Source organism: Populus euphratica, unplaced genomic scaffold (genome assembly GCF_000495115.2).
Source record: "Populus euphratica unplaced genomic scaffold, PopEup_1.0 scaffold280.1, whole genome shotgun sequence".
NCBI lineage: Eukaryota > Viridiplantae > Streptophyta > Magnoliopsida > Malpighiales > Salicaceae > Populus > Populus euphratica.
Window position 1 is genome coordinate 614,954 of NW_011499979.1, and position 14,401 is coordinate 629,354.

The following is a 14,401-nucleotide window of genomic DNA, read 5'->3' on the forward strand; positions in this document are numbered from 1 at the left end:
AAATTTAAATTTATTTTTTTTGATTCCTCCGTATTATTTACCACCCCCAGAGTTGGAAATATCCGTAGTTAAATATTCCTTGACGCCAGAGTCAGGAATATTATAAGCAAATTATCATACCACAAGCTAATAAACATATAGCAATTTAAGACGAAACTAGCAATGCAGCCTGTCTCAGACAGGACGTTTAAGGGGTGATATTATCTTCCCTTTTACGTAACCAATCCCGAACCATAGAATCTCTGTTGACCAGTTAGGGTTCCTAGTGACCATAATACTAGGTGGCGACTCCTTAAACAAGATCATTCCCCTATCAAAGAATAGGATGCCAGAAATCCATTCTTTCCATTCCATTAAAAATTTTAAGGTCATCGCGATGTCCGGGTGTGATACTAAATAAAATATAATTGAAGAAGAAAATTTAAATGTTTATGGTGAAAGTTAAATCGGTTATAACTCTTGGAATATAAAGATTGAAATAGATTTAATTATATTGTTTAGTTGAAGTTAAAATTTAAATGTAATTTGAAAAAAAATTATGACAAATTAATAAAATAAATAATTTATGATTATTTATTATAATAATAATTAGTTGAATGATAATTTAATTGTTTATATTAAAAAAATATTTAAAAATATTGATAATTAGAAGATGTTATAATGATTCAACAAATAAAATCTAATTATAAGCAGTTAAAATTATATAAAAAAAGAGAATTTCGTGGAGAAATTTTTATAATATACATAAATTTTTTTATTTTATATTAAAAATTTATAATTTTTAGATTTGTTTTTAATTTTAATTAATTTAGTTATATATCTATATTATTTTACCCGGATCCTGAATCCGTCCTGGTCACAGATGAAGAGGTTGAATCAGGGGAGCAGGCTTCACCGGAAGTATTCGCAACAACAGGACCACCTACCAAAAAACAACGCTTCTCAGTTTCACCCCCTTCAAAGGTAATGTTTTTGATAGCTGTTTTTCTCAATGCTCTTTCTTCACGTTACCTGTCTGAGATCCATTGAGCTTCCTCATGCATTAAAGAATCGCAGGCCAGCCACAAATAGCCCACACTTTCTTCTCCTTCTTTGTTGTAATTTTCCCCACGTTACATTGATGATCCATCACTTTTTTGCTGTTGCTTTCTTTTCATTTGTTTTGTGTGGATGTTGTTTGTAGGAAAATTGGTCATGCAATCAGCCCCCACCAAATCAAATAATCACTCATTATTGCTTCCATCTTGGTTGATTGTTCCAACACAGTGAAAGCTCTTCTGCAATTGCTCAATGTGCCTTAACATTTCTTTATTTTTAAGTTGCATTTGATTAATTGCTGTGTTGTTGCTTTTACTTTGGTTCGATATTTATGTTTAGTCTCTCTTATACCCACATGCCATTGGATCCATGCTTTCCCCCTCGAACTTTCCACCTCTCTGTTGCTGCTTCTATGCGTGTTGATCACTGCTACTACAGCCCTCATTCTTTTGGGTTTTTGCCCTCTCTTCCCACCATTACTACAGTTCTTAGCTGCATGTTCCATTCAACTATTGGGCCATTTATGAAATTGTGGTTCACCTTCAACCAACGCAACCCTCACATTCAAATAAGCATTCTATTATTAATTGCATTTGATTAATTGCTGTGTTTGTTGCTCCTTTGAATTTTATATGTTTTATTCAGCAGAACAACCTGTTTCTTACACCCCTTCTTACTCTCATCTTCTTATTTATCAACACATTCTTTTCTCTGTCAATTAAGTTGCCCTCCAATTATTTACATTGACGCTTGCGATTTCCTTTTAATGCAGGAGGACTAGCTTTCATTGGATTAGTACGCACTTTTGCAGCATCGCACATTAAATGGTTGTGCTCCTCGACGATGCTTGCCTCTTTGTTGTGGCGTAGATGACTTTTTGTTTGCGATAACTCTTTTTCTCTTTCTATTAGGCATAAAAAATGGTAGGTACCGATTCAGTGTCAAGTTAATGCAAAGGCTAGGATGCTTGGCCAATAAATAGAATGCATCCCAAAGCCTTTGACGCACCACCAAAATAAGATAGAGTAATCCCATAGTGAGTGATACACTTTTGTGAAGTATTTGTGAGAGAGAGTGTGTGATGTGTTTACTTCTATTAGTAAAGAAATTGTTAATTGTTTTCCTATTAATAGAGTTTTCACATTTCGTAGTGAAATTCTTTTATACTTACCGGTGGATATGGCCTAATTAGATGAACCATGTAAGTTTTGTGTACCTCATCATTTCTTATTTTACCTTGTTTGCTCTTCTGCATATCTTCATCCTAACAATATTCACTGAATAGCATTATCCTTGACGGTGAAGTCTAACTTTTAACAGTCTAAAGATACCAATTTCCTGTCATTGTAGCCAATCATGTTGAAGTATACATATTACATTCTCCTATGCGGAACTGTTCGCACATCGAAGGCATTAGTAATTGGTTAATTGCATGAGTCCTTGTCAGGCTGAAGGAAAGGGATAGTTGGAGAGCCGGCTAAGCCCCTATTCATGCCTCAAATGTGAGCAAAAGTTAAATTTAAATCACAAGCTTAACAAACGTTTTAGAAACCAAAAGAGAAGCTTGAATACTAAATGTAACAGTTGGCCTGCAGCTTGTTCAATTCTATATAGAGCACCAAGAAAAGTTGAGTTCCTGCATCGCTTGGCCTACTTTCTTCTCTTTCCTATATCACTAACAGCAATTATGAAGATCTTAAGTAGCAGTTCCATTTTCATCATTCTGTTCATCGTTGTTTCAGGATTCATACAAGCAAAAGCAAGAGTACCATTATTCTACTGTGGCACCCCAGGAACCCGATGCTATAACCGGTATATACTTTGCCCCATTGAATGTCCAAGCAATTACTCACATAACACCAAGGAAAAAGTTTGCTATGCTGACTGCAACTCTCCACATTGCAAGGCCCAGTGCAAGCGCAAGATATGACCCGCTTCTTTTCATTCAATTCTATTCTCATAAGTACTAAATATGTTTATCAGGTTGACAGCTAAAATAGCAATTTGAAATAAGACATTTTGTATTATTCGACTAATAGTGTATACTTGTTTAATAATAGGCTGTCAATTTGCATGTTTCAGTTATGGAAACTAATGTGTTTGATTTTTTTTTCAGACCGCAAACCTAACTGTGAAGCCCCAGGATCAGCATGATGATCCCTAATTCATTTGTGGTGATGAAATTGTCTTCTATTTCCATGGAAAGAGCAATGAGCAATTCAGCCTAGTATCTGATTTTGATCTTCAAATCAACAGCCACTTCATTGGTCACAGGCCAGCTGGCCGACCCCAGGATTTCACTTGGATTCAAGCCCTGGGCGTTCTTTTAACTCTCAAACCTTCTCTCTTGAAGCCACTAAGGCAGCAACTTGGGACAGTGAAGGTGACCATTTGAAGCTCACTTACAATGGACAAGATTTAGTCATACCTGAAGGCTCCTTCTCCACTTGTTACTTCCCAGAGAAGGGCTTGAAAGTGGAGAGAGTATCATGCAAGAATAGTGTCATAATCACCTTGGAGGATAGAGCAAATATTGTGGTTCCAGTGACTGTATGGCACTATAGACTGCACAAAGGGGGCTTCTGCAGGATATGGCATTGTCTGCAAGAAGTAAATGCTGTAATGATTTTTGACTGTCCTAACGAACAACAATAGAAGCATGTCTATCTTCGAGCTTAAAAAGCAAATGGTGGCTGCCATGTGTGGGATTTAGTAAGTGAATAATGCAAGACGTTTCTCGCTGTTCATTGTTATGTTCTTTTCATGTTTGCTGTTTCCACGGTTTTGTGTTGGTAATCATCCATGATAAACTATGACAATCAACTACTTCAAAACTACAGTGATATTGACATATAGTCAAATCATTTATCTTTTGTTAAACATGTACTTGAAATATTATGTGTGATATTATTGAAATAGAAAGATGTTCTGTATCTGCATATGTATTTGTTAGTGCTGTTCAAAGACATGGAAACTTTATAACTTCAAAGATTACTGAAGATCAATACATCGAAATGAAATGCCCTCCCCTCCCTTTTATTACAGTGATTAGGTCGCGCTCAACAGATCATAGCCCCGGGAAATGCAAACAACCTAAGTAGCACCATTCATCAAATAATTTTCCATGTGCTTGATGAAAATTAATGTTGATGATGCTGAATTTGATGGTATGGTGTCTTCTTCAACTTGAGACTCATATGAGATTGTGACATCAATTAGGGTCTCCTGCTCTCCAGTTGAAGTAAGCTGGAAAGTCGTCTTGTAATGAGAAAAACCATGATTCAGGTGCCCTCCTTCTATTACTTCAAGCCCGATTCGATGAGCAAACTCATCAAACTCTGTAACCCTTTCTTTCTGGTATGTCATAGTTTTTAAACCTGACAGTATTTTGAGACCAAAAAAATTTGTTACAGCCATCACAGGTGCAAATCAAGAGAAGCAGTCCAGATGGCATCCTCTTGCTGATTTAATTCATTCAGAAAAAATAAATGATCCAAGTGAACACATGAAGTCAAGTCATAATCAATAAGTAAAAGAAATGGACTTACCAGGGCCGAAGTTAAAGAGGTAGACTGTATCAAGGCCACCATCTCCTTCAAGAATATCAGCATCCTTCACTAAATTTGGCATCATTTTTGGAAGAATATCCTTCAAATCCTTACCAAAAGCTTTCCATAAGACATCCACCTCAACCCTAACATTGACTTGAGTTTTGACTTCCTTAATCATGACTCTCAAAGGCAAAAGTCTTGGGAATGGAGGTGTGAATATGTTAGAATCCGGGGAAATTAATAAGGCAATATGAACGATCAGGCAATCTTTATAGGACAGGATGCATGTATCATGTATGGCATCTTTTCTTTTGTACAGGGAACAAAAATTAAGGTGGCTCCGTGGATGCCTGTGTCTTGTCCAAAGAATCTTAGCGAATAGAGATAAAAGAAAAATCAGTAATCAATAGATGTTGGATGTTAACTTCAGCAACCAGCCAGGCAAGATGACATATAAGGAAACTGTTCTTTTGGATTGGAAAATGTCACATATAGACTGCTGTGCTCGTGAATGATCAAGTCGGAAGGCCTGAAAATGTTGGTTTAAGACGACTTTTCCATTTAACATGGGACAGCGACTTCGTCTTTTTTGTAGGATTTGCATGACTAAACAAAGAAATGGAAACTGTGCCCGTTTAACCTATTATCAAGAAAGTCCCAGTACAAATCCTCAAGTTGTACATTTTCTTTTTTTAAAGAGTCACTGTCAGAAGCATACAAGTGTACAAATCCTCAAGTTGTACATTTTGATTGGGATTTTATAGTAGTACATTTTCTTTCTTTAAAGAGTCACTGTCAGAAGCATACAAGGTAAGTAAAAGAATCCCCATTTTCACTGTCTATTACGTGGTTACAAGTCATGGATCATATAAAACTCTCCCACTTTGGAGAAGAGCTGGTCATACCATATTAAATTACATAAAAATATTAAATAATAATATAAATTATATTTTAAAAATTCAATACTTTAAATTATTAAGTTGAGGTAATTATTTAATATGATATTAAAACTTTAATAATAAAATAATCACGAGTTTGAATCTCATTATCCCTATTTATTAATAATTTAAGTTCTTAACATGAAAAAAGAACATAGTCCAAGTCACTCTCCCAGAAGTTGCAGAGATCTCAATCAATGTTGTGCCAAAATAGGGATGATAATATTCACCTGAGAGGATATACTAGAAAATAATATAAATCATATTTTAAAACCTTAACTAATAGTTTAAGTTATTAAATTGATATAATACTATAAATTATATTTTAAAACCTCAAAAATTTAAATTATTAAGTTGAAATGACTGTTTGATATGATATCAGAACCTTAATGACCATTTGGTTACGAGTTCGAATCTTACTATCTCTATTTATTTAATAAAAATAAATAAGATTAGTAATATTTACATGAAAAAATATACTAAAAAATAATATAAATTATATTTTAAAATTTTAATTAATAATTTAAGTTATTAAATTAAAACAATTCTTAAAAAAAAAAAAAACAGAGTCCAAGTCACTCTCCCAAAGTTGCAGAGATCTCAATCAATGTTGCGCCAGTAACCAAACAAGATAACAAAATTGATAACTGTTTTGCTCACTTAGAGATTCAGTTCTAGCTCTGTGTTCTATCGACGAATGTTGAAGGAGTAATTGGCAGGAGGACTCACCTCCAGATTTCAAGAAGCCAGCAAAGCTAAGAGTGGCCATACCAGTTGTGGATAGGACAACATCCCTTCTCGCTTACGTCCTAGTTATCTTTTCTTTTTGCTTCCTTTCTTATGTATAAAAAAGAAAAAGATAAGTATGTCTGTAACTTGGTATGCAAACTTATTTGCACAGGAAATACATTCTTCATGTCAGAGTTCAGACGAAGGCAAATTCTACAATGGCGTTTTTTTTTTTAAAAAAAAAATGTTGGTGAAAATATTTTTTTTAAGGAGAAAAGTTGTAAATATAATAAGAAAAAACAAATGAAGTCATGTTAGTTAAAAAAAATCAATATACATTTAAATTAATTAAAAACAAATTGACCATATTAACTTAACTTAACTTAACTTAATTAAGATTAAATTATTTTAATATTATTTTTGTAAAATGTTTTATTGAAAAATTAGTAATTTTTTTCTTTTTTTATATGTTAAGAAAAATATTTTTTATAAAAATAAAATAGTTATTTCCATGGATTGTTGTGGGATGGTAGTTATGAAATGGAAAAAAAGGCAATATTGTTGATGATAGAGGAGCAAGAGCAAGGTGGTAATGGTGATCGTGGAAGCATGGAGTTGGAGTGATTACATTGGGCGATCACATTTTTTTCTAGCAATGAAAATTATAATCGAAAATTTATTTTTTTTCAACAATACTTAAGAAGTGTCATCGGACTAGCTTATGTAATAACTTGAAGCTAGCATGTAACAAAATACAATCAACTATCTGTGTTGATTATTTTGCAAAGAAATGAAATACATGATTAAATAAATATATTATGTAAATATTTATAATAGATTATATAATAAAAATTAAAAGATTACATCACATAAAATATGAGTATTTATAGTTAAACTACAAAGCATTTTATTTTTATAAAAAAATAAAAAAATAAATAGTGATGATAATAATAATAATTATATTATTACTACTACTATGACATATCTCTATATAAATGAGATAATGAGATAGTAGAAAGATAGAATGTTGGGAACAAAATTTATTTAATTTATTTTTTATATATGTTTTGCTTGAAGTGTGTTTAAATATTTTTTGACATATATTTTAATTATTCTTTGATTGATGTATAATAAAAATATATTTTAATTTCAAATAAGAACATACATATTAATTTGTGTTTTTTCTTTATAAAAACATTTTTCTATTCATTATATTATGAATAATTATTTTTCTTAATAATAATTTTTTTCTAGAAAAATTATAATAGTTGAAAGTATACAAATTATAGTATAATAAATTTAGTACACATAAAATCACATAAAAATATTTTGTTAAAAACCATAAACAATCATAGCATTGTTTAAATTGATAAATTCAAAATTAAAAAATATTAAAAAAATCAAATAAAAAAAATGCTTAAATTGGTCTAGGCTACAATCTAGTCGTGTTTGGGCTTAATCTAAGCCCGCGGGTCATTTATGTTCAAATTATCATTTTTTTTTGTTTTGACTAAATCCATAACAACATGATAAGTTATTATTTTTTTATTTTTCTCAAAAATGCTTAACACTTCCCTAATTAAATATAACCTTAGAAAATCAATTTTAAAGAACTAATAATGAATAGACAAGTTATAATAGTGAAAAAAATAATTTTATTCTCAAAGCTAAGTACATTGTATTTTTTTAGGATCAAATTATAATTATATTATTATAATGAATAGTAATTTATGTCTATATAGTAGCTTTCTTTAAGGATTTTTTTTGTTAATTTTGAAGAAAAAAAAAGAAATTTTGCTGAGTTTTCTTGTTTTCCACTTTCAATTAGCAAATGCTAATTCAATTCAATCAAAAAAAAATTATAAAGATATCTAAATTCTATTATATCCGATCCACGGTCAACCTAAGTCATCTTTGAAAGCTTCTACTTCAATGAACATTATCAGGGTTAAAAGCATTTAACTTTGGGCCTACACTGGGCAAGCTTTAAGCGAATATGCTCTTTCTGCAGCCTATCCAGTGTAGAAAAACTCACACAGTCCAGGATTAATTAATAGACCATGTACTAGAGTCCAGCTCACTCAACAACAATCCTCTCTTACGTCTTAGTTTGAGCAAAAAAACGTAACCGTGTTAAAGAATTAATTAAACTAACAAATTTAAATTATTAAGTAAAATTTTAAAATTAAAAAATTTAAAATTTTAAAATATAATTTATATTATTTTTTAATATATTTTTTCAAATAAAATTTTTTTAAGTTTAAAACTTGTACAGAGTCTTATTATATTATTTTTAATTTTTATCAAATAAATAGAAATAATAAAATTTAAACTCATAATTGTTTAATTATCAAAATTTTAATATCATATAAAAAATTAATTTAATTTAAAAAACTCGTGATTGCTTAATTATTAAAGTTTTAATATCATATAAAAAATTAATTTAATTTAAAAATTTAAATTATTATATAAAATCTCAAAATATAATTTATGTTATTTTATAATAGGATGTACATCGTCCATAAGTTATTATCTAAGCTCTTTTTTATTTTATTTTTTCGCCTTGAACAGAAGCTTGCCTGTTTCTGAGTTCCTGTTGAGTCAATTTGTTCTCTTCATTAACTAACTCAGGAAGTTGAATAAATGCTGAGATAGCGAGACATGGTGTTGATAAAAAATGTAAGGCAACCTGAGGTTTTGCTGCATAAACTGCAGTTTATCACATAAAAGATTATATAGATTTTTTTTTTTTCCCTGAACCACAAGAGCTAGAAGATGAAAGTTTTGGAGAATAGATTAAATCTCAGTATTGGGAATGAGCTCACAAAAATCAAGTTCTCCACATAAAGAAAATATGTATAGTAGTAGTCAGAGTATTGTAGCAGCATATATATAAGACATCACATAATCAAGCATTGAAAATGAATCAGATTACTGAGACAGTGAGCTGTGAGTTATTTCTATAATCAATCTGTGGATATAAATATTGTGAAAGCAATACATTGAATATCTCCAGTAATTGTGTGAAAAATAAATAACGTGGCAGCTGAAAGCCAGAAGAATTTTAGATCAAGCCCTTACGGTAACTTGCAATTTCAGATGGATTCATTCGCATCCATCGCTGAACAATATTACAAGCTATGGAAGATAAATTGAGGTAAAAAAAAAATTGAACAATGTGATAAGAGATAACCTTAGCTCATTCACTTCCCATTTTATCACAAACACTCGGTGACCAGACAGCCAAATCTTCACCAGAATGCCCTTTGTCCAAGAATGGGTGGAAGCCTCCTCATCTTCCACGAGGATTTACTAGCTGAGAAAATACAGCACTAGTGGCAGCATCCTCAGCATCATCGTCTGTTCCAGAGTTCCCTCCATCAATTACACTTGCGCTGTTATCAAATGGTTCAAGTGGTGTCAACGGAATGCCTGGGATATGGTTTGTGCTGTTATCTTCAGGTTCCATGAGCGCAGATGAGGTCTCCTCAAGCTGAAGAGCATACTCAAGATTCCACAAGACGTCTCCCATTGATGGCCTGTCAACTCCATGCTCTGCAAGGCATTTCTCAGCTGTCTCCCCAAATTTCTTGAGAGAAGCTGGATTCACCTTACCTGCTAGATTGGAGTCCATGATTTGATCCAACATGCCCTTCTTCTGCCAGGTCATTGCCCACTCTGCTATATTGACTTGTTCCCTAGGGAGAACAGGGTTTAGAGCTGGTCTAGTGCAGAGAACTTCCATTAGAACCACTCCAAATGAATACACATCTGACTTCTCTGTGAGTTGTTGCCTTCTGAAGTACTCAGGATCAAGGTAACCAAAGCTACCCTTAACAGCTGTGCTCACATGGGTCTGATCAAGAGCTGGGCCCGTTTTTGAGAGGCCAAAATCAGCAACTTTGGCCACGAAATTTTCATCCAACAGAATGTTTGTTGTCTTGACATCTCGGTGAATAATGCTTTGAGTGGCACCTGTGTGGAGATAATGCAGGCCCCTGGCAGCCCCAATGCATATTTCTAGTCGTTGCTTCCATGATAGAGGTGGAAGATCAGTTCCATATAGATGGCTCCTAAGGGGTCCATTAGCCATGTATTCATAGACAAGAATCATTTCTGACCGCTCATCACAATAGCCAATAAGAGAGACAAGATGACGGTGGCGAAGCTTCGATAACATTTCAATCTCAGTTCGGAATTCAGCAAGACCTTGTTCGGATCTGGGATTTCCTCTTTTGACAGCTACTTTAGTTCCATCTTCAAGGGTTCCTTTGTACACCCTGCCAAAGCCGCCAATCCCAAGAAGCAGGCTCTCATCAAACTTGTTCGTTGCATCAAGGATTTCTTGGAATGTGAAGAGCCGACCAAGATTAGAGGAAGTCAATGAGATGCAGCTTGCCGTTCCACTCTTTTGAGAAGTTGTGGACATCTTGGTCATGGTCTGAGAGTTTCCATATAATGGCAATGGCAGCCATGGATGTGCCTGGTGAGTAGTAGTCTTTGACCTTTGTGCTGCCAAGCAACAGTAACAGAGACCAATCAAACCAAATGCAACCACAGCTCCAACAATCGAACCAATGATAATTCCAATCTTGTTTTTCTTCGATGGTGATTGAGGAAGGAGGCTCTCAACAGATGAAAGCCCATCCAAGCTTTTAGCTTCATTGCTGATTTTGAAAATCTCCAGCCCATTCATAGTTGCATTTGCCAAATCTGTTGTTGAATCTGGACCAACACTTACAGTGAAAGTATCTGAATCTACTGAAGCATTGGAGACAAAGTCTCTGTAATAGGGTACACTCAAGCCACCAGTAAAGGTTGAGAGGTCAAGACTCTCAACGGCATTATCATCATTTATGTACAGATTGAACACAAGATTGTTCAGAGCCTTACTCACAATGTCACAGAAATGTACCCGCACAAAATAGCGGAAGTTTTGATTGACAGAGAACACCCAAGTTATGTTGAAGTTCATGTTGGCTACATTTGCATCTCCCATCACATCAGCAGAGGCATAAACCCAATTTGGTGCTATTTCAGTAGTGACAGCAGGTGGATATCTTATGGATGCAGGGTTAACTGAAACATTCAATGCAGAGCTGTTCACATGGAGATATTTGGCATCATTCTCCCAAATTCTTCCAAGAGTATCATTTTCTGCAGTGATCAACGGACCTCCAGTGTTTAACCGGAAAACAGTTTCGAAGGCAAGTTCAGAAAGACCACTAAAAGGGGTAGATGGATTTATAGCTACTGCCTGGTCTGGAAAGACTTCATCAGGGACAGAAACAACTTCGATTGCATTAATAAATGTGACAGAATTGTTTGAAGGAATGAAGGAAAGGGTCAAAGTATCAGAAGTCACATTGACTGCGTACTCCTTGAACATGTAAGAACCATTATAGTTCTTGAATGTGAAATTGTTCAAAAGTACAAAATCGTCAGTGGCTACAGTGATCGACGCAGACATCAAGTTTTGGCCTGAGTTTGGAATAGGGTAAAAATAAAGACGGATCCAATGCCTGCCTTCTTGCTTAATATCAAATTTGTAAGACGATATGCCTGACAAAATTCGAGCAGATTGGTAGATAGGAGATGGGAAACTAGAATTGGACTTGGCAACAACAGAAGTTCCAGTGTTTAAAGTGAGAGAAGAATGCCCTGAGTCAGGAACATAAGTTTTTCCTTGGAAGATGACCCTTTGTGAAGAACCACAAGCCACCAAGTAGTTATCAGGAGGAGTGAATGCAGCACATGATCCACTATGACCAAGGAACTCAAATAAAACACAAGCAACAACTACAGGTAACCAGCTCACTAGTTTCATGCTCACCATTTGCAATATCCCAAACCCTCGAGCTCCTAGCAAGCCAAATAATGCACAAGTCCCAAATCACAGAAAAAAAAAGAAAACGAAAACTAGAACTGCCTAGCTCCCAAACCCCAATCCCTGAGCCTTAAGAACCCAAATGCTAGGAACTAGCTCCCAGATCACTAAATGCCTCAAAAACAATATCCTCACAAACCTCAGATCTATCTAGACCAACTTCAACCAAGCTTAGCTCTATGAAAAAAACAGTAATTAAGTACAAAAGAATGCAATCTACATTATTGCAAAGACAAAAACTTTTTGCTGAAATATACACTCTTACCTCAAGAAGAAAACCAAAAAGGAGAGAAACTGAGGGAGAGTGAATTGGGATGAAGCCAGAGATCAAAGTCCAGTTGATATTTGATGAATGTCGCCGTGAAAGCCCATCAAGCAAAGAGCTTTTTAGTGGGCAGCTAATGCTATAACAACCCTTTCCAGGCTGGTGATGAGGCTGTCCTTAACCTGTGAAAAAGGAGGACCCCACAAGAAGAAGAGAAGGGATATGAAACTTCTTGCTTCATTCAAAATAAAATCTCCCTCACACAAAACTTAGCTGTTATTGTTTTTTTAAGGATAATTGCTGGTTTGAGTTAGATACTTAGTATATTTTTTAAGATTGGAATTCACTAACAGAAACTGCCATGAGTCATGTTACATGAATGTCCCTGTAAAGTGAGGTCTCTCTACCAGTTCATTGAATTCATGTTTCACAGCTTGTATTTTAATTGTTTTTCATAAGAGACGACCATCTATTATTATTGCTTAATTAATACTAACGTTTAAGTTGTTGATTTAGGTGGTGAAGTTCACTCTTCACACATATAAAAAACTTCGATATGTTCCTTTACTCCGTAACTGAGTTCGAGTCTTGTCATCCCCGCGGTGCCTTATCTGCTTACTGGGCTTGCAGGATGTTCAGTGGGCTGTGAGGATTAATCATAATGCGCGTAAGCTGGTCTGGACACCCCACGTAAATCAAAAAAAAAAAAACTTTGGTTTGTGATAGTAACGATAATTTAAAATATTTTTTATATAAAAATATATTAAAATAAAAAATTTTGTTTTTTAAAAATAATTTTTAACTTTAAAATATTAAAACGATTTAAAAATATTTAAAAAATTATTTTAAGTAAAAATATCAAAATTTAAGGGAATATAATTTATACTGTTTTCAAATACATTCTAAAATTATCAATTTAAAAATTAAAGAAGACCAACAAAAATATATATGTCTGTATGTTTAATAAATTTTGGATGGGAATTTAACTGTGAGGATGAAAATTATTTTGAATCCATGAATATTGAAAAAAAAAATAGTGAGGCTAGTTTACAAATAAGGATTTTCTCTTAAAAAAACAAGAAATTAATTGCTTGTTAAGAAGAGTTAAGTTCACTCTTAATGCTAGCGAAATATTGAAAAGAAGTTTTATATATACGTAAAACTTAAAACCTAATATTGTTTTGGTCACCTTGAACATGTACACTTCTATCTTCATAATATCTTGATTAAATTCTTCCATGGCACCAGCTTTTGATTTATTTATTTTTAAATTATTAGATCAAATATGTTTTTGTTGACGAAATACTAATGCTAACAGGTTATAAGCTAATTCTAGAGAAATTGGTTCAGTTTTCAAGGATATTTGCATCTTCTTTTTTTGGTTATTTGAAGAAAGAATATTGATTTTATAAAGGTGTAAATTAATCTAATAATATATGTTATCGTTAAATAATAAAAAAAAAAAGATACAGCTAATTTGAGAATGTGAACAAATTATAGCACAAAACTAATAATTTATAAATAAGGCAAATATGTTCTAGCGTAAGGTTTTTTCATTTTTTTTCTTTTTTCTTTTTTTTCTTTTTCTGTCCTAGAAGGGTAATGGTTGCTGTGCTGGGACCAAACGATCTTTGGGACCCGCTTTACGCGGCTTTGAGATTGAGAGGGGACAGACCTGGCGGCGTCAGATAACGGTGTCCTACTGTTTGGCAGCAGCGTTTGGGGCAAGTGTCCTCCTCTAATTAACGGAATTGACGGCGGTAAATCCTTGTGAGCTCTCCACAGTTTGCTTTTTGTAGGTTAATAGATATATCAGTTTATTTGTGTTATAAAAATATTTTAAAAAAATTTAAATTTAATTTTTTTTTTATTTTAAATTAATATTTTTTATGTATTGTTTTGATATCCTGATATTAAAAATAAAAAAATTATTTTAATATATTTTCAAGTAAAAAATATTTTCAAAAGTAACCACTACTATAATACCAACTGT

At 33.2% G+C, this 14,401-nt stretch overlaps 2 protein-coding genes and 1 pseudogene across 2 annotated transcripts; 1 reads left to right on the forward strand and 2 right to left on the reverse strand.

Moving 5' to 3' along the window:
- LOC105139709 (uncharacterized) overlaps window positions 1-6,880 on the forward strand; it is an 11,452-nt pseudogene extending 4,572 nt beyond the window's left edge.
- Window positions 4,011-5,046, reverse strand: LOC105139706 (phytohormone-binding protein-like). The gene is made up of 2 exons (XM_011046264.1): window positions 4,587-5,046; window positions 4,011-4,415 (listed from the first exon to the last, which is right to left on the reverse strand). Exons 1-2 carry the CDS (start codon window positions 4,765-4,767, stop codon window positions 4,132-4,134), a joined length of 465 nt encoding a protein of 154 aa, XP_011044566.1. The 5' UTR covers window positions 4,768-5,046; the 3' UTR covers window positions 4,011-4,131.
- Window positions 6,881-9,210: 2,330 nt separating the features above from the next.
- On the reverse strand, window positions 9,211-12,843 carry LOC105139707 (receptor-like protein kinase THESEUS 1). The gene has a single exon (XM_011046266.1). The coding sequence runs from the start codon at window positions 12,090-12,092 to the stop codon at window positions 9,549-9,551; it is 2,544 nt and encodes an 847-aa protein (XP_011044568.1). The 5' UTR covers window positions 12,093-12,843; the 3' UTR covers window positions 9,211-9,548.
- Window positions 12,844-14,401: the final 1,558 nt, after the last annotated feature.